The sequence below is a fragment of the Dromiciops gliroides genome, chromosome 1 (assembly GCF_019393635.1).
Source record: "Dromiciops gliroides isolate mDroGli1 chromosome 1, mDroGli1.pri, whole genome shotgun sequence".
NCBI classification, from domain to species: Eukaryota; Metazoa; Chordata; class Mammalia; order Microbiotheria; family Microbiotheriidae; genus Dromiciops; species Dromiciops gliroides.
Window position 1 is genome coordinate 621558669 of NC_057861.1, and position 25300 is coordinate 621583968.

At 37.9% G+C, this 25300-nt stretch overlaps 1 protein-coding gene across 2 annotated transcripts in view; it reads left to right on the forward strand.

The window, feature by feature from the left end:
• The window catches only part of ADCY9 (adenylate cyclase 9), a 206077-nt gene extending 182317 nt beyond the window's left edge, over window positions 1-23760 (forward strand). For both annotated transcript variants that reach the window (XM_043979127.1, XM_043979128.1), the window contains exons 9-10: window positions 1473-1514; window positions 20616-23760. In XM_043979127.1, coding sequence (XP_043835062.1) covers window positions 1473-1514; window positions 20616-21807 — 1234 coding nt within the window. In that variant the 3' untranslated portion in view covers window positions 21808-23760. The remainder of the gene's footprint in view (window positions 1-1472; window positions 1515-20615) is intronic.
• The last annotated feature ends 1540 nt before the right edge of the window (window positions 23761-25300 follow it).

Consider the following 25300-nt stretch of genomic DNA (forward strand, 5'->3'; position numbering starts at 1 on the left):
TTAGGTGAAAAAGCCAAAAAGCTAATTGGGTAAAAGGGTAAATGGATTTTCAAAGGTATTTTCAAACCTGCTCAGGTATAGGATCATTCCTAAAATAAACTAAAAAGTAAGATCCTCTTCCAAAAGGTTTGCTAAATATACCCTATTGCTACCCTTCATTACTGAGCCTGACATTCAAAGCCTTCTGTGACCTGGCTCCAACATACCTTTCTAGCCTTATTTTACACTATTTCCTTTTATACACTTTCTATTCTGAATACTTTGATCAACCAGCCATTGTTCAGTCTTTTTCCACCTTTTCCCACTTCTCTCCTTCCACACATGCTGCCCCCTGAAATAGGCTCCTTCCACATCTCTGCCTGCTGATAATTGTTCTTTTCCTTCCAGGCCCAGTCAAGTTACCACCTCCTTGTCCCTTCAGCCAGAAATTATCTTTCTCTCCTTGAATCCTTCCTGTTTCTCTGTGACCTCCCTTGTATAATAATTTTTGTGTCTGTGCGCATACCCCTGTTGTATGTTAAGGAACGAGTCCCTTGAGAGAAGGGACTATGTCTTGTTTTATATCCATATCCTCTATATCTAGCACAGGGTTTTACACATAAAAGTTACTTACTAAATGCTTATTGAACAGACTATATCAAAAACCAACCAAAAAACAGTAGTACTATCACTAATGTGGTCAGACCATTGATTGAGCTAGCAAGATGCTCCCTAAGAATGATAGAAACTTTTTTTTATGTCACTTTGCTTAGACGGTTAAAGAGGGCCTTCTTTGATAGAATTGGGATATGCTTGTCTCAATGCCTTTTAAATGGCCCTTCATGCTTTGATGTGTGAAAGGAGACTCCTTCTCCAATCAGTGGATTAGACCTCAATTGCTTCACCTCTTTACTTGAGGACCCTATCTTTAGTTTTTCCCTGGAGATGTGTGTATGAAGACATTTGGGGTTTATAGCTGCTAGCAGGTTTTGTATGCTTCATCAAAGTGAAGGAAGTCAAGTTATGGGTTTTCAAGTGTTTCTTTTCTATGTGGGTTTACTGCACACAATCATTCAACCACATATTTTCAGTACTCAATATGAAGTCTTTTTAGTAACCCCATTGTTTATGCCTTTTTTAAAAAAAAACTCTCGGGGGGCGGCTAGGTGGCGCAGTGGATAGAGCACCGACCCTGGATTCAGGAGTACCTGAGTTCAAATCCGGCCTCAGATACTTGACACTTACTAGCTGTGTGGCCCTGGGCAAGTCACTTAACCCCCCTTGCCCCAAAAAAAAAAAAAAAAAAAAGATAAGGTAAAAAAAAAAAAACTCTCAACCAGGAGTTTTGGTTACACCGTACTAACATAATATTGCCTTTAACTGCCAACCATCTCAATATTTCAAAAAGTAGTGAAATGTATTGACTAATCAAGTTGTTTTCATCACTGCCTTCTTTATTTTTAAAATCCTGTTTCCTTGCATTTGTATTTCAGTTCCATAGAAACATCCCACTTAGATGCAGTACAGAATTTCAGGTAAGCTTTTTATATTGTATATATCTCTGAAGAAAGACAGTGGGGTGTGGTGGAAATAATCACTACTTTAATAGGCAATGTGTGAAATTGTTTTGTCTGACTACATTTATTTGTTAATAGGGAGGATTTTTTACTTGGCGGGGAGCATTCTGGAAGGGAAGTATATGGTTACTGATGGTGATACAAAAAAAAGAAAAGAGCATCAGTAAAACATTTTTAAAATACAAAGAAGAGAATAGTTTAGAGGGAGACACAGGCAAATGAGGACAGTGTTAGAACTATCATGCTAAATTTAACATGTTCTTTAAAAAAACAAACTTAAGCAGTAGAGATGCATGGTTTAATTTATAATCTTCTTTTTTCTCTTCTTACTTGTAAATAAAAATTTTTTAAATCATCTAAGAGTCAGAAGATCAGGGGCAACTAGGTGGCTCAGTGAATAAAGCACTAGCCCTGGATTCAGGAGGACCTGAGTTCAAATGCGGCCTCAGATACTTGATACTTACTAGCTGTGTGACCCTGGGCAAGTCACTTAACCCTCATTGCCCTGCCAAAAAAAAAAAAAGTCAAAAGATCTCAGGTCAAGTGCCATCCCTGTCACTTCCTAGCTATGTGAACCTGGACAAATAACTCTTCTGTGCCTTAGCTTCCCTGTCTGTAAATGGTACTTTCATTGCCTACCTCAGAGTTATTGGGAGCAAATTATTTTGTGAACTTTAAAGCACTAAATATGAATTGTGTATTATGAAGAGATGAAAGAAATTATTTCCTTTTATTCTTTTTTTCCTTCATATTGCTAGATTATATCACAGCTTATCTATGGGTTTCCTGAAAATATATTCATTGGGGAACCTTTAGTCAGAATACTTCTGATCAAGTGACCTCCTCCCCAGCCAAACTGATGTAATCACAGAAAGGGCAAGTAACAAAGAGATAAGGTGGTAGTATCATGATGACTACAAAGAAGGGTTTGCATTTTGTTATACTTTTACAAGGTATAAAGGAGTTCTTCCTTAATGGAACTAGAAGAGCAATTTGCCAAAGATTGACAGATTTCTACAAGTTCTGCTGCAGTCTTGGTTCTCTTTGCTATGCATAAAACACTCTTCTACCTCCTGTCAGAGCCATAGCTTTCCTCCTGATCTTACCCTAATTGTGTTACAATTTCCCCTTTAACTCAAGGAATTACTCAGAACTCACCATCAACTCCAATCATACCATTTTCCCTCACACCTTCCCTCTTATCTCTTCAACTACCTAGAATAGATCCCAGGGACAACTCTATGTTAGTCAGTTTTGAAGATTGGACTGAGCTAATTTACTTAAGTAATGAAAACCTTATCAGGAGCTACCCCAAAAGCAAGTGGACAGATAATGCAGGAGTCTTGGTATGCTTTCTTATTCCAAGTATGTATGTATGTATGTATGCTATATGTTTTCAAAGAAACTTGAAAAAACTAATATGAACTGATGCAGAGTGAAATTAGTAGAACCTGGAAAACAATTTATTCAATAACAGTTTGGGGAAGAAAAACAACTTTGAAAGACTTAAAAAAAAACCCTCTGATTAATGCATTGGCCAATCACAATTCCATAGGACTGATAATGAAGTATGCTACCCACTTTCTGATAAAGAGGTGATTAACTGGGGCAGCTAGGTGGCACAGTGGATAAAGCACTGGCCTCGGATTCAGGAGGACCTGAGTTCAAATTCGGCCTCGCACACTTGACACTTAACTAGCTGTGTGACCCTGGGCAAGTCACTTAGCCCTAATTGCCCTGCAAAAAACAAAAAAAGAGGTGATTAATTAAAGGTGCAGAAAAACACATTTTCAGATATGGACAATGTGAGGGTTTGCTTGGCTTGACTATAAATATTTGTTATAGGGTTTTGTTTTTTGTTTGGGTTTTTTTTTTTTTCATTTGGGTCAGAGGGATTTAAGGAGAAGGCAAGGTTGTAGTAAAGTTGCCAAAAGAAAAAAAAAGGGTCATTGAAGAAGATTTAAATACACAGAAAAAACAACAACAGAAAAGCCAAAAGAAAACAGACAAGCAAGACATATTTGAAAGTTACATGTTGAATCAATACTTTCAAGAAAAAGCAAGCTGTATTTAATAGAGATTAACAACTTAAAGTTCAATCTGCTTTTTCTGGTCTCCTTTGTATATGGAAATGCTTGTTTTATTTGATGTTCAATTCAGATTTTTTTTTTAAAGAAAATTTTTAAAAATAAGTGGGTTGGAGGCAGTAGAGAAAAGCAAAGGTCCCTCGGGCTGCTGCTACTCAATCTCAGCAGCACATTCCATCATTTTTCAGCCAGAGGGGGGAAGATTTGATTCTCATTGGTCTGCACCAGGAGCCTATCGGTTGGGTCACAGGTGAAAGGATCAATGGACTTCTTGCCTATGTACCTCCTTCTGTGTGGGGTGGACAAGACAGACAACCTTAGTGCTCTCTTCTGATTTCCCCCAAAAGCCTGTAAAACAATAGCAGTAAGTCAGGGTTCAAAGATGTCACCAACCTGTGGACTTACAAATAGTGTGTGCTTGAGGTTTCTGTCTCCATAGCAGAACTCATGACACAGGTGCTGTGTTCTTAACCACATCAAATATTTTGCAGATTTAAAAAAAAAAAAAATCAGCTGGAGTGCACTTGAATTCTGTAGTTATATAGCACAAGTACCAAAAGACCATCAACACTTTAACATAACAAGGATAATTATCCCAGCATTCCAGGTAATCATCCCACAGGATCAATGATAGCAAATGTTCCTTAATGATATGCATAGGAGGCAATGTGTAACACAAACCATCACTTGGTAGGACACTTCAGTGACTAAATGGATAAATTATATGCCCCACATTTTACATTTATATATATATATATGTATAGTGTTCAAGCAAATAACCACAAATTAGAAAAAAATTAGCTAGCTTTAATATCAATAGGTCTATAAAGAACAAATATAAATATGAACACCAGCATAGACACAAATATACAATGAACAAAATAGTACGTAGCTAATAGATTTTTACTATGCTAAAAGCATTACATGAACATATAACACAAATCAATACACATATTAAGTTACATGCAAGGTATACTTTACATGGGGAGTCTCTAATGTTCCTGGACTCTATATGTAACTACTTCCAATTCACTAGTAGCATCATGTTAATCTGGTTACAGTTTGAATGGGTCTAGATCTCTTGTGACTTCCTGACCTCTCTGTCACTATAACTGAGCTGGCTGATAATCTTCATCATTATGTTGGCTCTCATGATTTCCTTGCTCTATAGCTTGTCTTTGTGCCCTAGGAATCTCTGTAGGTAAAGTTCTAGGTAAGAGTTGCCTTTTGGTTTAGAACTCTCCCCTTGTCTGAACTGAGATTCCCCTCAATTTGAGTTGAATAACATAGTACAGTCACCTTCCCTAGAAGCATCACTTTCAGAGCCAGCATCTGGTTCATATATTTTTTGGACAACTGATGAGTGTTCTCTTTTGCTCAGAGACCACTAAAGTAAGTGCCCATCAATTCTTTTTACCTGCTCCTCAGAAAATCCCATTAATTCATCTTTGGGCAATAAATGGTTGCAGTGAATTGTCTCTAAAGGTCCCCTCCACTACCTAGGTTTACTCTGTAAACAGGCAAATTGCCTAGTCTCTCAGTATCTTTGTATAGATTAGCTTTCCACAGATCTGCTAACTTATGTGTCCCTTGAACATCAGAGTCTCTATTGAGCTCTCTCTCTCCTTGCTGGAAGGTTTGACAATAGACTCGGGCATCAGACTACCTTTCATTTCTGTCAGAGTTCTGGGCTCATTGTGGCTAGTTGATAGCCATTTTTCAACTTCTCTCAGTTGAGAGGAGATATACTAGTTGTAGGTATCTGCATCATTTTGATCCTCTGAAACTCCAAACATAAGTAAATATGGAGTAAAGCAAGAACTCTTATGATATGCACAGCTTCTCTTGTCTCTTTTCTTCTTTAGACTGCTGTACAGCTGTATGGATGGTCAATGTGTGCAGGTAGTAGGTCCTAGCTTGTTGCTTACAATCTCTTTGAAGTATTTCTAAGAGACTGAAATTGGTTTCAGTAAGTGCTGATACCTCAGTGAGAATTTGTAGACTTGGACATGGAAGACCCTCAGTGTTTACCTTCCTATTGATACCAACAACTTCTTTAGGGAAGTTCAAGATCACCTTGGTCTGTCCCAGATATAAGTAGTCTCTGTTACTCCATCTTCCATTTTTAAACCCATTCAAAGTCTATAAAGGTACTTTCCTCAGATGTCTCTGATAGAATAATTAGGATGGGGGACAGCTAGGTGGCACAGTGGATAAAGCACTGGCCCTGGATTCAGGAGGACCTGAGTTCAAATATGGCCTCAGACACGACACTTACTAGCTGTGTCATCCTGGGCAAGTCACTTAACCCTCATTGCCCCGCAAAAAAAAAAAAAAAAGAATGATTAGAATGGTAACTTGAGACCTACTATATATATAGGGAGTCCTATGAGTCCAGATGGAATAGACTTGTATGGCATTGATAACAATGATCCATGGTTACTACTTTCAGAATCTGGTGTGATCTTCTCTTCTGGTGCCATCTCTTTTTCCCAGTGCTAGGTAGTTCTCTTATTAATTTTGAATCTTGGAGACTCCATTATGTCTTTCTGCCTTTCCACCATCTAAATAACTCTTTGCTTAGATCGAGAGTTGAAAGTCCCTCTTTCTTGAGATAGTGTATACCAGATATATTGGGTGAGAGCTGGTTTATCTGTACCTCAAACTGCAATGACTGCAGCAGACACAGATTTCTGAGGCACAGATTTCTCTAGGGATACCCATTTCTTTTCTGTTATCTTTTTAGTGGCTTCCTTATCTGGGTGTGAAAGGTCTGAGTCATATGCATTGATAATTTATTTGAGAATCAGGTCAGTAGTACTTGCTATAATGACCTTGTCACTGTCAAGTAATTGCACATATTTAGTTTCTACTAGCCCCCTGAGTATCATATCATAATAGACTTCAAGGTCTCTGTTTCCTTTTTCATTTACCTTTACAATGAGAATAGTTTGGAGTTTCCCCCCACATACACACCATTCCATCTTTCTATAAGCTTCTGCAGTTGAATCTTCATATTCAATATCACTCCTTTGCTTTGCTTCCATGGCCCACACTGGGGAGGATGTTCCTTAGCCAGTTAAGACTGAGACCTTCTTCCCAAAGGCACTGTGGTCCTATATCTCTGTTAGTATTTGCCTCACTTCAGTTAACTATGGCAGTTGGAGCCATGACTTAACACCCATGATGGGAAGGCTCTGGGTAATATATCACCCCTCTGTGTGTTTGCTTTAGTCTGACCTCATCTGTTTTCTCAGGTCCTTCTGCACTTCTATTAGTGTCTTTAACCAAAAATCCAGTCTGGCTGTAAATTCAGAAAGTTTTTCTTTTATATACTGAAGAGTGGAATAGATAAATACAATATTAGCTTCCTGTGGGTTTTCACCACAACCGTATGATATCTTTAGGTTTTTGCAGACACACTTACCACATGATTGATTCTAGGATATACAGCCCTTAGGCCTTGCGCAAAGCCAGGAGCTTTTCATTTAAGAGTTCCCTCAGTACGACTCTCTCTTCTGACTCTTGTGCTCGCTGGTGCTGTGGCATATCTGATGCCTGGGAAATCTAATTCTTCAGCTGTTGGTCTCCTGAAGCCTCTTGTTCCTGTCCCAAAAAGATTCCTAATTTGGATCTGACACATCTCTTCTATGAGGTCTGCCATTAACCTGACCTGCAGAAGAAGTGTTTTGTTCATCATTAAGCATACCTCTTAATTTCTTTTTTCCATAAAAGCTTCTACTTTTTAGAGCAATTCTACATCCTCAGAGAGTGGCCTTCAGCTTAGTTCCCAGGTCCTATTTCCTGCTGTCAGGAATTTTCTACAGCAGGAATTTTTGAATGATCAGATGGATCTGGTAACTTACCAGTGGTAATGACTCACTTCCTGAGTTATTTCCCCTGTGAGCTTTTGCCTTATCTTGCTCAGGCCTGAGCCTCTATGCCACTTCCCTGCTGTCTACCTCATGTCCCTACAAAGTTCCATTGCACCCCCAACCCTAGAACAAAGATATTTAAAATTAAACAACTTAGATATAAACATAGAAAAAAAGTGAATAACACAAAATTCTTAACCAGCATCAACAAAAATTTTTTTTTCTGATAAAAGTATTTTATTTTTTTCCAGTTACATGTAAAGATAGTTCTCAACATTTGTTTATACAAGCTTTCCAATTTCAGATTTTTCTCCCTCCCTCCCTCCCCTTCCTCACCCCTCCCCTAGACAGCAGGTAATCTGATATAGGTTTTATATATGCATGTGTGTGTGTGTATGTATATATGTATATATGTGTATGTGTATATGTATATATATAAAATAACATTAAACTTATTTCTTCATTAGTCACGTTATAAGAGAAGAATCAGAGCAATGAGGAATAACCTCAAAATAGAAAAACAACAGCACCAAAAACAAAAGAAATAGTATGGTTCAATCAGCATCTATACTCCACAGTTCTTTTTTTTTTTTTCTGGATTTGGAGATCCCCTTCCATCATGAGTCCCCTGGAATTCTCCTGTACCATTGCATTAGTGAGAAGAATCTAGTCCATCACTGTAGATCAATACACAATGTTGATGATACTGTGTACAATGTTCCTCTGGTTCTGCTCATCTCACTCATCATCAGTTCATGCAAGTCCTTCCAGGTTTCTCTGAACTCCTCCTGCTCATTGTTTCTTACAGCACAATAGTATTTAATTACATTCATATACCACAACTTGTTCAGCCATTCCCCAATTGATGGGCACCCCCTCAATTTCCAATTCCTTGCCACCACAAAAAGAGTAGCTATAAATATTTTTGTACATGTGGGTGTTTTTCCCTTTTTTATGATCTCTTTGGGAAAAAAACCCAAAAGTGGTATTGCTGAGTCAAAGGGCATGCACAGCTTTATAGCCCTTTGGGCATAATTCCAGATCACTCTCCAGAATGGTTGGATCAGTTCACAGCTCCACCAACAATGCATTAGTGTTACAATTTTCCCACAGCTTCTCCAACATTTATTATTTTCCTTTTTTGTCATATTAGCCAATCTGATAGGTGTCAGGTGGTACCTCAGAGTTGTTTTAATTTGCATCTCTCTAATCAATAGTGATTTAGAACATTTTTTCATATGGGAATAGATAGCTTTGATTTCTTCATCAGAAAACTGCCTGTTCATATCCTTTGACCATTTCTCAATTGGGGAATGACTTGGATTATTATAAATTTGATTTAGTTCCCTATATATATATATATTTTTTTTTTAGTGAGGCAATTGGGGTTAAGTGACTTGCCCAGGGTCACACAGCTAGTAAGTGTTAAGTGTCTGAGGCCGGATTTGAACTCAGGTACTCCTGACTCCAGGGCCGGTGCTCTATCCACTGCGCCACCTAGCTGCCCCTAGTTCCCTATATATTTTTAAAATGAGGCCTTTATCAAAAGTACCGGCCATAAAAATTGTTTCCCAGCTTTCTGCCTCCCTTCTGATTTTGGATGCATTGCTTCTGTTTGTACAAAACCTTTTTAATTTAATGTGATCAAAATCATCCATTTTGCATTTCATAATATTTTCTATCTCTTGTTTGGTCATAAACTGTTCTCCTTTCCAGAGATCTGAAAGGTAGACTATTCCTTCCTCTCCTAATTTACCTATGGAATCACTTCATATGTCTAAATCATGTACCCATTTTGACCTTATTTTAGTATAAGGTGTCAGATGTTGGTCTACAGCATCAACAAAATTGAACTAGGAGCCAGCTCAATTCAAACTTTTCCCTAAAATCCTGGTGTCACAAGAGAGGATTAGAATAGCCTTTCAATGATAATAATAATAGTAATAACATTAATTCCAATAATAGGAGAAAAAGAAAAGGGGGAAAAGAAAAGAAAAAGAACCTTTCAAAAATTACTTCTCCAAACCATAATTCCAACAAATAAGAAAATATGTGTTGTTTTGTTTCTCTTGTAGTACATTTACAGATGGATACCATAGGTGTAGCACAATCACCCCTTTATGAAATTTGCCCTACCTGGCATAATTCCCTTTTTCCTCAAGGGGTTATCTCACTTAAGTCTTGGGAAACATTGGAATATACAGGGTGGGCCAAGAGTCATGATATTTTAATAATTTTAAAAATTAATTTTAATTAACTTAATTAATATTGAAACCCCTTCATGACTTTTGGCCGACCCTGTGTATATTATGGATATGTGTCTGTATGTGTATATATACATACACACATACAGAGAATCTATATCATTCTCACTCCTGTTTATGGAAACTTGTGCTTGCCTAGGGGTATGATATAAGTATACCTCCCTTGCTTTGGGGACTTCCAAATAGGATCTTCCCTTTCCCCTGATACCTAAGTTGTGCTAAATAAGGGTTCTGATATGGGGGGAAAGCATGTGGGTCCTCTCTAATATTGACTCCTGCTATCTTTTATCATCTTTGCCAGTTTGCACAGTGTAATATGAAATTTCATGTTTGTCATTGTTTGTATTTCTCTTACTAGTAGTGATTTAGAGTATTCTTTTATATGGTTCTTAATAGTTTGCAGTTCTCCTTTGAGACTTACTTATTCATATATTTTGGCTACTTATGTATCAAAAGCCATTGATATAGCATTAAAACTATAAGTTAATTTTGGTGGTTTTATCATTTTTATATTGACACAGCTTAGCCATGTTCTGAATATTCTTCTAGCTAGTAAGATTGTTCTTTAATACTTAAAAGAGCAATTTGTAATTAAATCTATACAATTTTTTGTATGCTTAGTTAGACTGATCCCCAAACATGTATATTACAGTTATTTGAAATGGGATTTCCCTTTTTCTTATTCCCTCTTGGTCTCTGTAGGGGATAGTTTTATTTCCTTACACATCTTTATGCTTTTAATTTCTTTCTCTCATCTTATTGCTATTTCTAACATTGGCAGCACTGTATCAAATAATAGTGGGAAGAGTAGGCATCTTGCTTTACTCCTGTATTAATTGGGAAGGCTTCTGCTATACCCCCATTGCATATGATGCCTGCTTTTGGTTTAGATAGCTATGATTTATGATATTAAAAAACATCCCTTCATGCATATACTTTTTTTTTTTTAGTGAGGCAATTGGGGTTAAGTGACTTGCCCAGGGTCACACAGCTACTAAGTGTTAAGTGTCTGAGGCCGGATTTGAACTCAGGTACTCCTGACTCCAGGACCAGTGTTCTATCCACTGCACCACCTACTGCCCCTCATGCATATACTTTTTTTTTTTTTTTTTTAGTGAGGCAATTGGGGTTAAGTGACTTGCCTAGGGTCACACAGCTAGTAAGTGTTAAGTGTCTGAGGCCGGATTTGAACTCAGGTACTCCTGACTCCAGGGCCGGTGCTCTATCCACTGTGCCATCTAGCTGCCCCCATGCATATACTTTTAAAGTTTTTTTAAAGCGGAAATGAGTGTTGTACTTTGTCAAAGACTTTTTTCTGCATCTATGGGAGATAATTATGTGCTTTGGGATGTTTTGCTTTTAAGATATATTCAACCATTCTTATATCTCTGGTATAAATACAACTTTATCATTATGGGTAATTTTTTAATATATTGCTACAGTCTTTTCCTAAAAATCTTTGCATCTGTATTCATTAGTTTTTTTGTTTTTTGTTTTGTTTTTTTGTTTAGTAATAAACATTTATTTTATTTTTTCCAGTTACATGTAAGGGTAGTTTTCAGCATTTATTTTCATAAGATTTAGAGTTCCAAATTTTTCTCCCTCCCTTTCCTCCCCCCTCCACAAGATCTCAACCAGGTTATATATGTACAATCCACAAGTGTTCTTTTTATCAGTTCTTTCTATGGGGGTGCATAGTAAGCTTCCTCATTAGTTCCCTGGGATTGTCTTGGATCATTGCATTGCTGAGAATAGTTAAGTCATTCACAATTGCTTATTGAACAGTACTGCTGTCACTATGCACAATGTCCTCCCAGCTCTGCTCACTTCACTATACATCAGTTCGTGAGTCTTTCCAGGTTTTTCTGGGATCTTCCTGTAGCTACTTCCTGTAGCACAAGACCATTCCACTACAATCATATACCACAGCTTTTCCCATCATTCCTCAATTGATGGACATTCCCTTGATTCTCAATTCTTAGCCTCCACCAAAAGTTGCTATAAATATTTTTTGTACAATTTTTCCCCCTTTTCTCTTTTCCATGATTACTATTGTTAACTGTTTCCCTTCCATCCTATTCCCTTCCCCAGGATATTTATTCTATTATCCATCTTCTTTCATCTTATCACTCTTCAAAAGGGATTTACTTCTGTCTATCCCCTTCCCTACTCTGCCCTTCCTTCTTTTGCCCCTCTCTCTTTATCCCCTTCCCCTCCTCTTTTCCTGCAGGGTTAGAGAGATTACTCCACCCAATTGAGTGTGTACATTATTCCCTCCTTGAGCCAATTCTAATGAGATTGAGGTCTTTGAGCCAATTCTGATGAGTGTTAGGCTCATTTACTGCCCAGATTAAATAGATTACTCCACCCAGTTGGGTGTGTGTGTTAGTCCCTCCTTGAGGCAGCTCTGATGAGTTTAAGGTCTTTGAGCCTTTTCTGATGAGTATAAAATTCATTTACTGTCCTGCTCCTCTCCCATCTCTTCCCCCACTCCCTAAGCCTTTTCCTGTTTCTTTCATGTAGGATTTCACCTCTGCCCTTCCCCTCCCCCAGTGCATTCCCTTCACCCCTCAATTTAACCCTAAAGATGTCATCACCTAGCTAAGTGACACAGTGGACAAAGCATCACCCCTGGACCCAGGGGGATCCCAGCCAAAACCTGGCCTCAGACACAAGACAGTCACCTACTGTACAACCCTAGGTATGTCCCCCAGCTCCAATTTTTTATGGTTCTCTAGGGTCTTGTATTTGGAAGTCAAATTTGCCATTCAGTTCAGGTCTTTTCCTCACAAATATCTGAAAGTCTTCTTTTTCACTATAATCCCATTTTTTCTGCTCAAAGATTATGCTGAGTTTTGCTGGGTAGGTGATTCTTGGCTGTAATCCCTTTTCCTTTGCCCTCTGGAATATCATATTCCATGCCCTCCAGTCCTTTAATATAGAAGCTGCTAGATCTTGTGCTATCCTGACTGGGGCTCCACAGTACTTGAATTCTTTCTTTATGGCAGCTTGCAATATTTTTTCCTTGACCTGAGAGCTCTGGAATTTGGCTATAATATTCCTAGGAGTTTTCCTTTTGGGATCTCTTTCTGGTAGTGATTGGTGGATTCTTTCCATTTCTATTTTAGCTGCTGCTTCTAGAATTTCAGGGCAATTTTTCCTGTGAATATCTTAGAAGATGATGTCTAAGCTCTTTCCTTGATCATGGTTTTCAGGTAGACCAATAATTTTCAAATGATCTCTCCTGGACCTATTTTCCAGGTCAGCAGTTTTCCCCAGAAGATACTTCACATTGCCCTCTATTTTTTTATTCATTTGGATTTGCTTTATTGTGTCTTGGTTTCTCATAAAGTCACTGGCTTCCATTTGTTCAATCCTCATTCTTAGGCAACTATTTTCATCAGAGAGCTTTTGTACCTCTTTTTCCATTTGGCCAATTTGACTTTTCAAGCTGTTGACTTTTTTCTCATGTCTTTCCTGCATCACCCTCATTTCTCTTTCCATTTTTTCCTCTACCTCTCTAACTTTGTCTTCAAAGTCTTTTTTGAGCACCTCTATGGCCTGAGACCAATTCAAATTTTTCTTGGAAGCTTTAGATATAGGGACCCTGATATTGACATCTTCCTCTGAGGGTGCCCCTTGGTCTTCCTTGTTCCTAAAGAAACTCTCTATGGTCCTCACCTTTCTCTGCTCATCTTGCCTTTCTTTTACTAGACTTTTAGCTCCTTAAAGTGGGGCACTGTTTCCAGTCTGCTGTATCCCAAGCTTAAGAAGTCCCAGGTGCTATGATTTAAGGAGGATCAGGTTCTTCACTGGCCTGGCCTGTTCCCTGGTCCTTAGATGACCCCAGACCAACTTGCTAATCAACCAGCTTTGTATGTTGTGGTTGTTAGCTCTGATGAGCCTGTGCCCCTCCCCCACCTGGGCCTACCTCCTGGTTCTCATCAGGGGTGAAAAATCCAAGTTCTGCCTCAGCACCAGCATAGACCCCTGTAGTCTCCCCCCAACTGTGAGATTTAAAATTGGATATTAGATCATAAATCTCCCCTACTTCCTAACTGACTATTAAAAAACGTTCATATTCTTTTACCACACTACCCAGGGCTCAGCCCACTCACCGGACTGTGAGCTTAGTTCTAGATGACACTGGCACTTCAGCTGATTCAGAGGCTTTGGGGGTCTCCTTCTCTGGTGAAGCCTTCCTGGGACTGGATCTGTGTCAGGGTGACTGTGGGGTTGGGCTCGACTCCTGTATCAGCAAAGCAGCTCCCTCCTTCTGACCTTCCAAACTGTCCTTGGTCAGAAGATGATTTCAGCATATTCTTCTGTGAGTTTTGCTGCTTTGGGCATTTTCCTATGGCGTTATTTGGATGTTTTTTGGAGAGATCGTGTCATGAGTTTGAGAGCTCACTGCCTTTCCTCCACCATCTTGGCTCCGCCCCGGAAGTCATCTGTATTCATTAATGATTCTGCTGGAGACTACATCTTATAAATATATCTTTTTATAAAGATATTTGATTCTATAGAGTAAAACAATACTTAAAGGGATCTCCTCCAATAAAATGTCTCCCTTGCACTTATAAAAATCAAGTGATTCCATAATTGATAAAATAATCAAAGTATCTTTTTTTATTAACCCCCCCCCATCCCTGCCAGGTTACTTATGTTGGACAATGCATAAATAAAGAGATGTATGTTCTCCATGTTTTCTACCATGATGGAAGATATCCAATTAGGAATCCAAATTGAAAGGAGATTGCACCCTCCAGTTACTCTTTTTATGGATAACATCATGCTTTTTTTTTTTTTAAGTGAGGCAATTGGGGTTAAGTGACTTGCCCAGGGTCACACAGCTAGTAAGTGTTAAGTGTCTGAGGCCGGATTTGAACTCAGGTACTCCTGACTCCAGGGCCGGTGCTCTATCCACTGTGCCACCTAGCTGCCCCAACATCATGCTTTTTATGGATAACAATGAGGCCTAGGACTTTGTAGAACATCCTACGTGAAATTCATAATTATTCAAAAAGAGTTTGGCTTAACACAGCAACCAAAGAAACCGAGTAGATGAAAAATGCCTTTGTTCACTTTGATAGACAATCCATCAAACTGATCTATCAGTGCTTGTATCTTGTACAGACACTAGGTGAGCTACACCTAGATTTGAACAGGAGAGGGAGAACATTCTACCCCTCTCCTCTCCTCACATCTTGGTTTAAATGACTTTTATCTGTTCTGTCCCTTTCTAAGAAGCATTAATTCAGTTTGTCCTTTTCTCTACTAAGAATCTTTTTCTAGGATGATATAGAATCTGAATACCTGGGTGGTTCCCCACTGTCCCCCATTAGGCTTGGCCTGTAAATGAATTATTTTTGTTCTTACAATGAGATTTATTGCCCAACCCAGGGAAACAAATGACCATTTTTTCCTCCTACCTGCCTCTTTTTTGGGGAGAACATTGTCTTCAAAGCTTCATTCAAATATCCATTTATGAAGGAGGAATCCTAGTTGAGTAGAAAAGAGCAGTTGATCTGGCATGGTAGAAGGAACCCTGAATCTAGAATCTAAAGATTGAGGCTTAATCCAGTCTCTGCCAGCCTGGAAGCCCTGGAGCAAGCCACTCCACCCATATAGACCTTATTTCCCTCCAACAATAAAAAAACCCACACATTAGGGGGTTGGATAATCTCTTACAAATCTATGATCCTGTTAATTTTCCCAAATTTCCAACTCCTTTCCTGCTCTAAGATATTTCCTATTCCTCCTTCATAAGCTTCACCTCACAAATATTCTCTTTCTCTCTTTTTTTCAGTTTAATTTAGTAAACACTTATTAAGCCAGGCAACGTACTAAGTGCTAGGATACAAATAAGAAAAAGAAACACGGTGCCTGCCATCCAGGAGTTTACTATTTAACGAACAAAGATAACACAGAAAAGGAAATTGGAAAGGAAGGGAGAAGCCACCAGAAGGTAGCCAGTGAGGGCACATGTTGTTTCATGCAATCAAAACCAAACAGAGCTGCTGATAGAAAATAGTTACCTGGAAAGTCCTAAAGTTCAGAGCCCTTTGTAAAGGAAGGTTTGGGGAAGAGTGTCTTGTTCTATATCTTCCAGCTGTCCAAGCAAAGGGAAAGGCAACTGAGGAAGCTGAGAAACTGTTGAGTATCAAAAACTGAGTCATTCAGCATGGTGATGAGATTTCAAGTGATGGGCTTATTCTGAGTAAGGCATGATGCTCCCTGGAGTCGAAACCAAGTAGAGTTGCTGATGGAAAATGGAGAGTTACCAATGACCTTCAGAGAAGGTGTAAAACTACACCTTTAGAAACCTACTTTTACACTTTTAGAAACCTAAAAGGCAAATAACTTTGTCTTCTTTGCTAATCCTAGATAAATGTGGTTCAGGAGTCATCTCTTCTCCTTCCTCTGTCTCCTAATTTTTACTGTATGAACAATTTCACTTGTAATGTCCCATTTCAAAAAATATTCATTCAATTATTCTTCTTCCTTCCTCTATCCCTCCACTACAGCACTTTAAAAAATCTCCCTTTAATGGGCTTCATTCATAATGGTTCTCTTTTTTTCTCACAGTAACCCTCAGAAAAGGTGAGATTTCTGATATGTAACAAATTTTCTCCTCATAGCATTTAGACATTGCTATATCTGCTGGGTATTTTCATGGTCTAGAGACCTATTATTTTTCTTAAGTTTCTTTTCTTGAATTTCAAATGTATATGTCAAATGGTCCACTGACCTCTGGTTTTTTTAGTTGGAATGATTCAAATTCCTTCTCCCTAGTGAAAAATCTATATTTTTCGATTGATTTTTTCCTACTTAGCTTTGTACAATATGTTGTTTTAGGGGCTGCAAATTAATTTCCTTTACTTTTTAGAAAATCATTTCAGCTTTTTCTTTCATTTCTCATGGTTGTTGGCTTTATGCAGTTTCACCCTTTTCTCTGTGAAGGGCCTTGTCCTAGCTGCTTGCAAGATTTTTTTTGTATAAAGTTGAAATCTTACAACTTAGCACCTACATACATGGTAGCTAGATGGCTCAGTAGATAGTGTGTTAGACTTCAAGTCAAGAAGACCTAAATTCAGATCTGGCCTCAGATGCTCCCTAGCTTTGTGACCAAAGTCACAAATCACTTAACCTCTCTTGGCCTTGTTTTCCTCATTGATAAAATGGGGATGATAGCACCTACCTCACAAGGTTGTTGTGAGGATCAAAGGAGTTGACATAATAAAGCAATTTGCAAACCTTAAAACATTATATAAATGCTATTATTATCATTGTTCTTCTTCATGCTGTGGAGCTCTCTGTAGGCCCCTAGTCCACATGCATCTATGGTAAGGTATTTGTCAACTTCATGTGCCTCTAATTTTTCTTAGTTTATATATTATGTCAGAATTTTCCAAGCCAATTTGGTCATGGAACAATTTGTGACTGAAAATATATTGATGGAACACAAATACTAGGTGGGAGGATAAAATCCATAAAATGTTAATATTTCTAGAATAAATGGGGTATAATAGACCAGTCTAGACTCAGGCTAGTCTTGTACCTTAGTTCTAAGACTGGAATGAAATTAAGCATCCATAGAATATCTGACAATAAAGAGATTTATTTAGCAGGGGAAGCATATTCAGAGCAAAGAAAGATTATTTGGTTAGGATACAGCATTGGTATAGGTAAATACATCTTGTCCATCTTGGTGTTGGTATTGATGCTGGTGTGTAAGACAGTAGCCTAAGGCAGGAGCCAGGTGATGATTGCACTGTCTTCTCTACTAAGGACGCAAGGAAGTTCCATTACTAGCTGGGATGTTTAGTCCCCTGAGCCAATTACATCTCAAGGACCATTTCAGTGCTTTTTAAGGAAAAAGGAAAAATGGGAGGGGGGGGAGATCCTTTGTCTTGATTGCCAGGCTAGGGGTGGTCTGGCAGTAAAAGTAACATAATCAAAATCACTTTCCCTCAGCCCCTCATTAGAATAGGCCCTCCTCTCATAATATTCATTCTTCTCATTAATTATTAACCAATCAAAGTTGATTGCCACCTATTGGGAACACCAACTCTTCCTGGGTCATATAAGCATAAAGAAGCCATCATGATCTACCTTTGGCATTTGATAGTGCCACTAGCCTCTTTTATTCTCCACTAGCATTAATTAATTAACTAATTAATTGATTGATTAATTAGTAGTTAAGCAAATGAGTTGCACTGTAAGAAAGACAAAACAGCAACATGTAGACATTGCTCATTCCCGAAGTAAGATGAGGAAAACTTAGTGCTTCTCATATATTCCATCTGATCACCAATGTGAATTTGTTTTAGTTCCCAAGTAGTCCCACCTCTCTCCCATCTCCAGCCCCTGCACACTTTCAAAATTTCTCATGAAACTTCTTTTCACATCCACTGAACCCCCATTTGGAAAACGCTAAATTAATTTCTTTGTCAACAGATATAATTGAGGAATGAATAACCAGATTTTGTAGTTAACTGCAAATTAACCTGTGAAGTCTTTATAAATGTTAGGACCTGCCTTTGGAACACTCCTTATGTTGTATTAGTTGACCTCATCACTTAATTTTACAATCCCAGAAATTTTTTGTTTTGTGTTACATGCTTATTTTTCTTATTTTCTTGTGATTTTATTTGTTATTTACATACATGTACATATCAGTGAAAATTAACAAAAAATTTATATTTCATAAAGATTTAGAATTTGACCAACTACAAATCTTCATTCAAATAACCATGATAGTCAGTCAAGCAGCTGTATCAACATACTTTGAAAAAGAGTCCATAAAAATACAAAATGAAAACTGTTTCTGATAATTTCAGTTAGATAGAATTAGCTTGGGGTAAAAAAATATTTTGCATGAATTTTGCATAGGCCTATTAGAATATATACTCAAGGTTACCTCCATACCACAGTGAGACTCAGAGTTGGACTTTTGGCATGATATTTGTGGGAGGCTCATAATAGATATCATTGATCTAGTTTTTCCCTCTCCATGACATTTTCAAAATAGCAACATCCCAAGGCACAAATCCAGTCATGTCTTTTCACATTCAAAAAACTTTCAGTGTTGGGGGCAGCTAGGTGGCACAGTGGATAAAGCTCTGGCCCTGGATTCAGGAGTACCTGAGTTCAAATCCGGCCTCAGACACTTGACACTTACTAGCTGTGTGACCCTGGGCAAGTCACTTAACCCCCATTGCCCCATTAAAAAAAAAAAAAAACTTTCAGTAGCTCCCTACTGCTGCTGGATTAAAATACAAACCTCTCAGCCTTGCTTTTTAAGATTGTTCACAACTGGGGCAGCTAGGTGGCGCAGTAGATAGAGCACCAGCCCTGGAGTCAGGAGTACCTGAGTTCAAATCCAGCCTCAGACACTTAACACTTACCAGTTGTGTGACCCTGGGCAAGTCACTTAACCCCAATTGCCTCACTAAAAAAAAGAAAAAAAAGATTGTTCACAACTTTGATTCAGCCTGTCTTTTCAGACCTACTTTACATTTCACATGCCCTTTCATATACTAAATATTCTAACCAAACTCTAAAACTACCTCTTTCCCATACTTGACATTCAATCTCCTATCTCCACAAATTGTCCCCCAAGTCTTGAATAAACTCCCTGTTCATCTATGCTCCCCAAATCCCTATCAAACAAGATAATGTGTAAATTACTTTGCAAACCTTACAGTGCTATATAAAAGCAATTGGTGGTAGTGGTGATGATGATGATAATCTGCATTCATCAGATCAAGGACTGTCACTTCCAGGTCATTCAGAGGATCTGATTTCTAATCTTACCTCTGCTACTTAATGCTTGTATGACTTTGGGAAACTCATTTAGCTTTTCTGAACCTCTGCTTTCTCATATATAAAATGAGGTGATTGGACTAGATGACCTCTGAAGTCCCTTCCAGATTTAAATCTGTGATCATATGATCCTAAGCTTATGGTCATTCTTCTCATTGTTAGTAGTCTCTACAGCTGATATTAGTCAGTCAACAAGCATTTATTAAGTGGTTACTATATGCCAGGCATCATACTAAGCCCTGGAGATTCAAAGAAAGGGGAAAACATGCTCTCAGGGACTTTACATTCTAATGGAAAAGACAATATATAAATAATTATGTACATGCAAGATATAGATAGTATAAATGGGAAGACTGTTTATCTCTGCACATATCATATCCCACAAGTAGAATATATGCTCCAGCAGGAAAGGGAACTGTTGTGTTTTTCCTTATTCATCCCCAGATTTAGCACATAGGAAGCACTTCGTATGTTAATTGTCAAATTGAAGTAATCATTGGGGAGGGAAGGGAGGGAGAAAAATTTGGAACTCAAAATCTTATAAAGACAAATGTTAAAAACTCTCTTTACTATAACTAGAAAAAACAAAATGCTATTAAGATTGAGGGGAAAAGGAAAAGAAAAATAAATTAATGCAAATAAAAATATGGAGTAATCAGTTATAAAAATTTAATTTCTAATTGTTCTTAGATCTTTTGGCTAGCAGAATAAACCTAAATTGAATCTTTAGCTAAAGGCTCTGCTATGGGCAGTTACGACTGGAAATTATAGAACAAGTGCTAATCTGCATTGGTAGAGGAAATTTCCTCACTGGGACTTCCCCATACCAGAGAAATAAAAGATCTGGCCAAAAGAAAAATTGGAATTTGGTAGATATTTGACGTGCTAGTCCTCTCTATGTGCCTACTAACTATTGTGTTTCTATACTTTGAAAATTTGATTAGCAGCTTTAATACTAAACATATTTATAATTGTATATTTTTCTTTCTTCTCCTTGCTTTTTAGTTCCAGGAAGAATCCATGTAACACTTCAATGCCAAATTTTAGCAAAAAACCAGCAGACCTAATTGGCCAGGAGGTGACACTTGTTTGCTTTCTCCTGCTCTTATTGGTCTGGTTCCTAAATAGAGAGTTTGAAGTCAGTTACAGGCTTCACTATCATGGAAACGTGGAGGCTGATCTTCACCGCACCAAAATCCAGAGTATGAGAGATCAAGCTGACTGGCTGCTAAGAAACATTATTCCTTATCATGTGGCAGAGCAACTGAAGGTTTCCCAGAGCTACTCTAAAAACCATGATAGTGGAGGGGTAATCTTTGCCAGCATTGTCAACTTCAGTGAATTTTATGAAGAGAACTATGAAGGAGGCAAGGAGTGCTACCGAGTCCTAAATGAACTGATTGGGGACTTTGATGAATTGCTGAGCAAACCAGATTATAACAACATTGAGAAGATTAAAACCATTGGGGCCACATATATGGCAGCCTCAGGTCTGAACACCTCCCAATGTCAAGACAGCAACCATCCACATGAACATTTACGAACCCTTTTTGAATTTGCCAAAGAAATGATGCAAGTTGTGGATGACTTCAACAATAACATGCTCTGGTTTAACTTTAAACTTAGAATTGGCTTTAACCATGGCCCCCTCACTGCAGGGGTTATTGGCACCACAAAGTTACTGTATGATATTTGGGGAGATACAGTGAATATTGCCAGCAGGATGGATACTACTGGAGTTGAGTGCCGCATACAGGTGAGTGAAGAGAGCTACCATGTCTTGAACAAGATGGGATATGAATTTGACTACAGGGGGACAGTAAATGTGAAGGGAAAAGGTCAAATGAAAACCTACCTTTATCCAAAATGCATGGACAGTGGGATTGTGCCACATCACCAGTTATCTATATCACCCGACATTCGAGTTCAAGTAGATGGCAGCATTGGGCGGTCTCCAACAGATGAGATTGCCAACTTGGTGCCTTCTGTTCACAGTTCTGACAAGACATCTTACAGTTCTGATGGTAATACACAGGCAAAGGATGTTCACCTATCTTCCAAGAAGCCTCGGAAAGATCAAGTAAAAACAGAAGAAAAGTGTAGATTTGGCAAAGCCATAGAAAAGAGTGACTGTGGGGAAATGGGAATTGAAGAAGCCAGTGAGCTCACCAAGCTAAATATTTCAAAGAGTGTATGATGCAGCCACAAAAAGCTAGCTGCATGAGGTGCTCTATCCATAGAAACACAATAATATTTACAATTTGGCTGTTTTTCTTTTAAGAGACACATTTCCAGTGCCTAGATGTTATGTTGTCATTTAAACCCTGACTTCTGTGTGGATCACAGATGTTCAGGGTTCATTTTCATCCATCTCTCTTCCATCACGTCCTTTCCTTGAAAAGCTTCCCACCTCTTTCTGTAATTATCTTTCAGCAGTGTGGAGGATAATAAGTGCCTTCAGGTATATTCCATGGCCTTGAAGTCTAGGTACAGAGGCCATTGGTGAAATCATGGCTTTGGGTATCAATTGCATTTTAAAACAAAAGCTGTGGTTAAGATATCATTTTTATTGTTGTTTCTCACAAGACACTTTTTTTGGCTAATACAACTCTTTGAGATTTGTTTATTTCTTTGTGTATATATAATAGTGTTTTACAATCATCATCTGACCTTTCTATGTAAACACACTTGCATTTATGAAATTGATATAAAAGTGCCAATAATGTACTGAGAAGAGACGTTAAAGGAAAGAGAATAATGTGTAGTGAGCTGGGAAAGGCATTGATTCCACAGTGGCTTGTCCTTTAGATAAAGCCTGTAATGTAGCTGTGGTGATTCCATCCTCTTTTGCAAATGCTTTGAAAACACACACACATGCCATTGTGTGTATTGGATGTGCCATTTTCCTTATACTCAATGGTTTTCAGACTTCATCTGCTTTCAAGGCAACCTTCAAAGTGCTAATAGGTAACAAAGCATCTTTAGTCTGGGCCATCAAATATAAGAAAAGCCATTTTCACTTTAGTGAGTCCCTACTCTTAAGGGATTTTCAAGTTCAAAGTTAGTGTCTTTGAAGTATGTGTGTCTAAGAGAAAAACTTAAAATAAATGTCTTAGGGTTGCATTTATTTATTTATTTATTTTCATTAAATGTGATTAGATTGGAAATGGGTTTGGGGAGGTAGGGGTCTTGATAGAGGGAAATAGGTTCTGTTTGCAAAGAATATAATATAACAATAATCAGATGTCCGTTAGTATTTCAGCCACTTAGCTACCAACCACTGTGAGGACGTTGAGCAGTATTTACATCAAAGCAGGTGTGGATACCAAGTCATCAAATGCATGTTGAATCTGAAAATCCCAGCTTCCCATTTTGTATGGAACGCTACTCCTGCCCAGTGCCCTCAGGCTTTGTGTTGTGGTACATTGTTGCACTCTTGCATTCTGCGGGCTTTGTGCTTGCCCTCTTTATTCACTGCAGGTATTGAGATCAAAATGCTTTCTCTGTTCCATTTAAGGATGTATATAGAAAGAGCTTTCATCATGAGCTAAGAAGCACAGGAACTGGTTACCAATATTAGTACTCCCTTTGTTTAGAAAAATTTGTATCATTTTTTATTTTCTTTATTATTTCAGATTGGACGACTAGTCTATCAGGGGGCAAAATGTGTTCCTTTAAGCTAGTTCTCACCTATTTTAGATTGAGAGTTCTTCCACTATATCATAAGTTGAAATAATTTGTATACAAAATTGAGTTGATCAGCCTAAGAAAATATGGAAAATCTCCTTATGCAGTCATATTTAGTTGTTGTACTCCACCTTGAGTTCAAAGTTCCTTAAGAACTGAACCCAGATTATGTCTCTAATAGCTATTAATAAATACTTCTGAGTCAATACTAAAATAATTTGAGAAAGCTACTTCTATATTTAAGATTCCATATATGATTTACCATCAACATGTCACTACATCCAAATCCTATTATAACTGCCCTTACCAAATCTGTGGTTCTCATAATGTTGTTCTCCACTGAGTGAAATGTTGATTACGATCATCTAACTCACAGCTCAGGTTTAATCATAAAGAACACAAAGTTGGGTACCCACTAGTAGAGTTTTATATCCATAATGTTTCTTTTGTAGGGCAATAACAGTAATATTTTCCTTCAGGTTTTACCTGTCAATTTGTTGGTCTTCCACTATTGAAAGGAAGTGTAGCTGTTCAAATACCTCTTGCCTGTAAAGAATGTATGCTTCCAAAAAATGCAGAATTTATTTTTATTTCTCAAGAAATAATAATAATAAAAGACTATAATTTATTGATGAATTTCTGATCTGCTTTGGTAGGGGGAACTTCCACAATCCCTACATGGATGGAATCACAGGTCCAGACCAATAATAATAATAACTCAGATTTATATAAGATTTTCTTCACAACCACTCTGTGTAGTAGGTAGGATTAGTTTTATTACCTCTGTTTTACAGGTGAGGAAACTAAGGATCAGGGAAAATAAATTACCTGCCCATGGTTGTCACATAGGATTTAAGGTAGGATTCAAACCCAGGTCAGTCCAACACTCTGTCCATCACATCATACCGTCTCTCATGCTAAGTGATGCTTTCCTTCTCTGTAAAATATTCTCCTCTTGAGGGTATTTTCTCTCAGTATTAAAGAGTGTGAATATTTTAATCTCTTCTCCATTCACTAGAATCTAAAGTCTCCACAGTAACTAGTGGATAAAATGGTTGGTTAGCTTAAGTTCTACCCATCATAACTGCTGGAATCATTATCATATACTCTAGTAAGTTATCTATTTTTGTGTTTGCTGCTCTATTTTCAAACAGGTTTCCTTTTTCATGAAGAAACCAGGTATAATGTTAAGAATGTTAGACTGAGAATAAGAAGAGAACTAGATATGCATCCCCGCTCTGACATTAACTGTGTGATTATCAGGGAGTCACGAGTTCTCTGAGCTTCTTTCTGTTTACTCATCTACAATATGAGGATAAATGATACCAATAGTACCTATTTAATGGGACTGTGATGAGAATCAAATGAGACAATGTGTGTAAAGCACTTTTTAAAACTAAAACACTATATAAATGTCAGCTAGTATTTTTACAGTTTTTTAAAAAATATTATTCATGACTACATGAAACTAGTGATCTGCAAACAGAAAAGGAAGGAGGGTTCATTGGCACCTGATGGTCTGAAAGGAAGGTTTACCCTAAAGTTTATAACAATGTCTTCCAGAAAAGTTATCCTGAGCTTATTTAAATAGCTAGTCTGGGGGCAGCTAGGTGGCGCAGTGGTAGAGCACCGGCCCTGGAATCAGGAGTACCTGAGTTCAAATCCGGCCTCAGACACTTAACACTTACTAGCTGTGTGACCTTGGGCAAGTCACTTAACCCCAATTGCCTCACTAAAATAAATAAATAAATAGCTAGTCTGGGCAGTTTTTCCACAGCCCAAAGTCACCATTCTCTTACACAGAACATGAAATCATCGCTTATTTACCTCATTGTGTCACCACAGAATCTGTATGATAAAAACCTTGAGTCTGATCCTATTGGCATTGAGCAAATGGTTCCTATAAGCAAACATGCTTCCAAACCTTAAACAGAAGTGCTCATAGCTATTTTTTCATTAGATTGTTCTTTGGTGTGGTTATAATTATGCCTTATGAGTCTAGT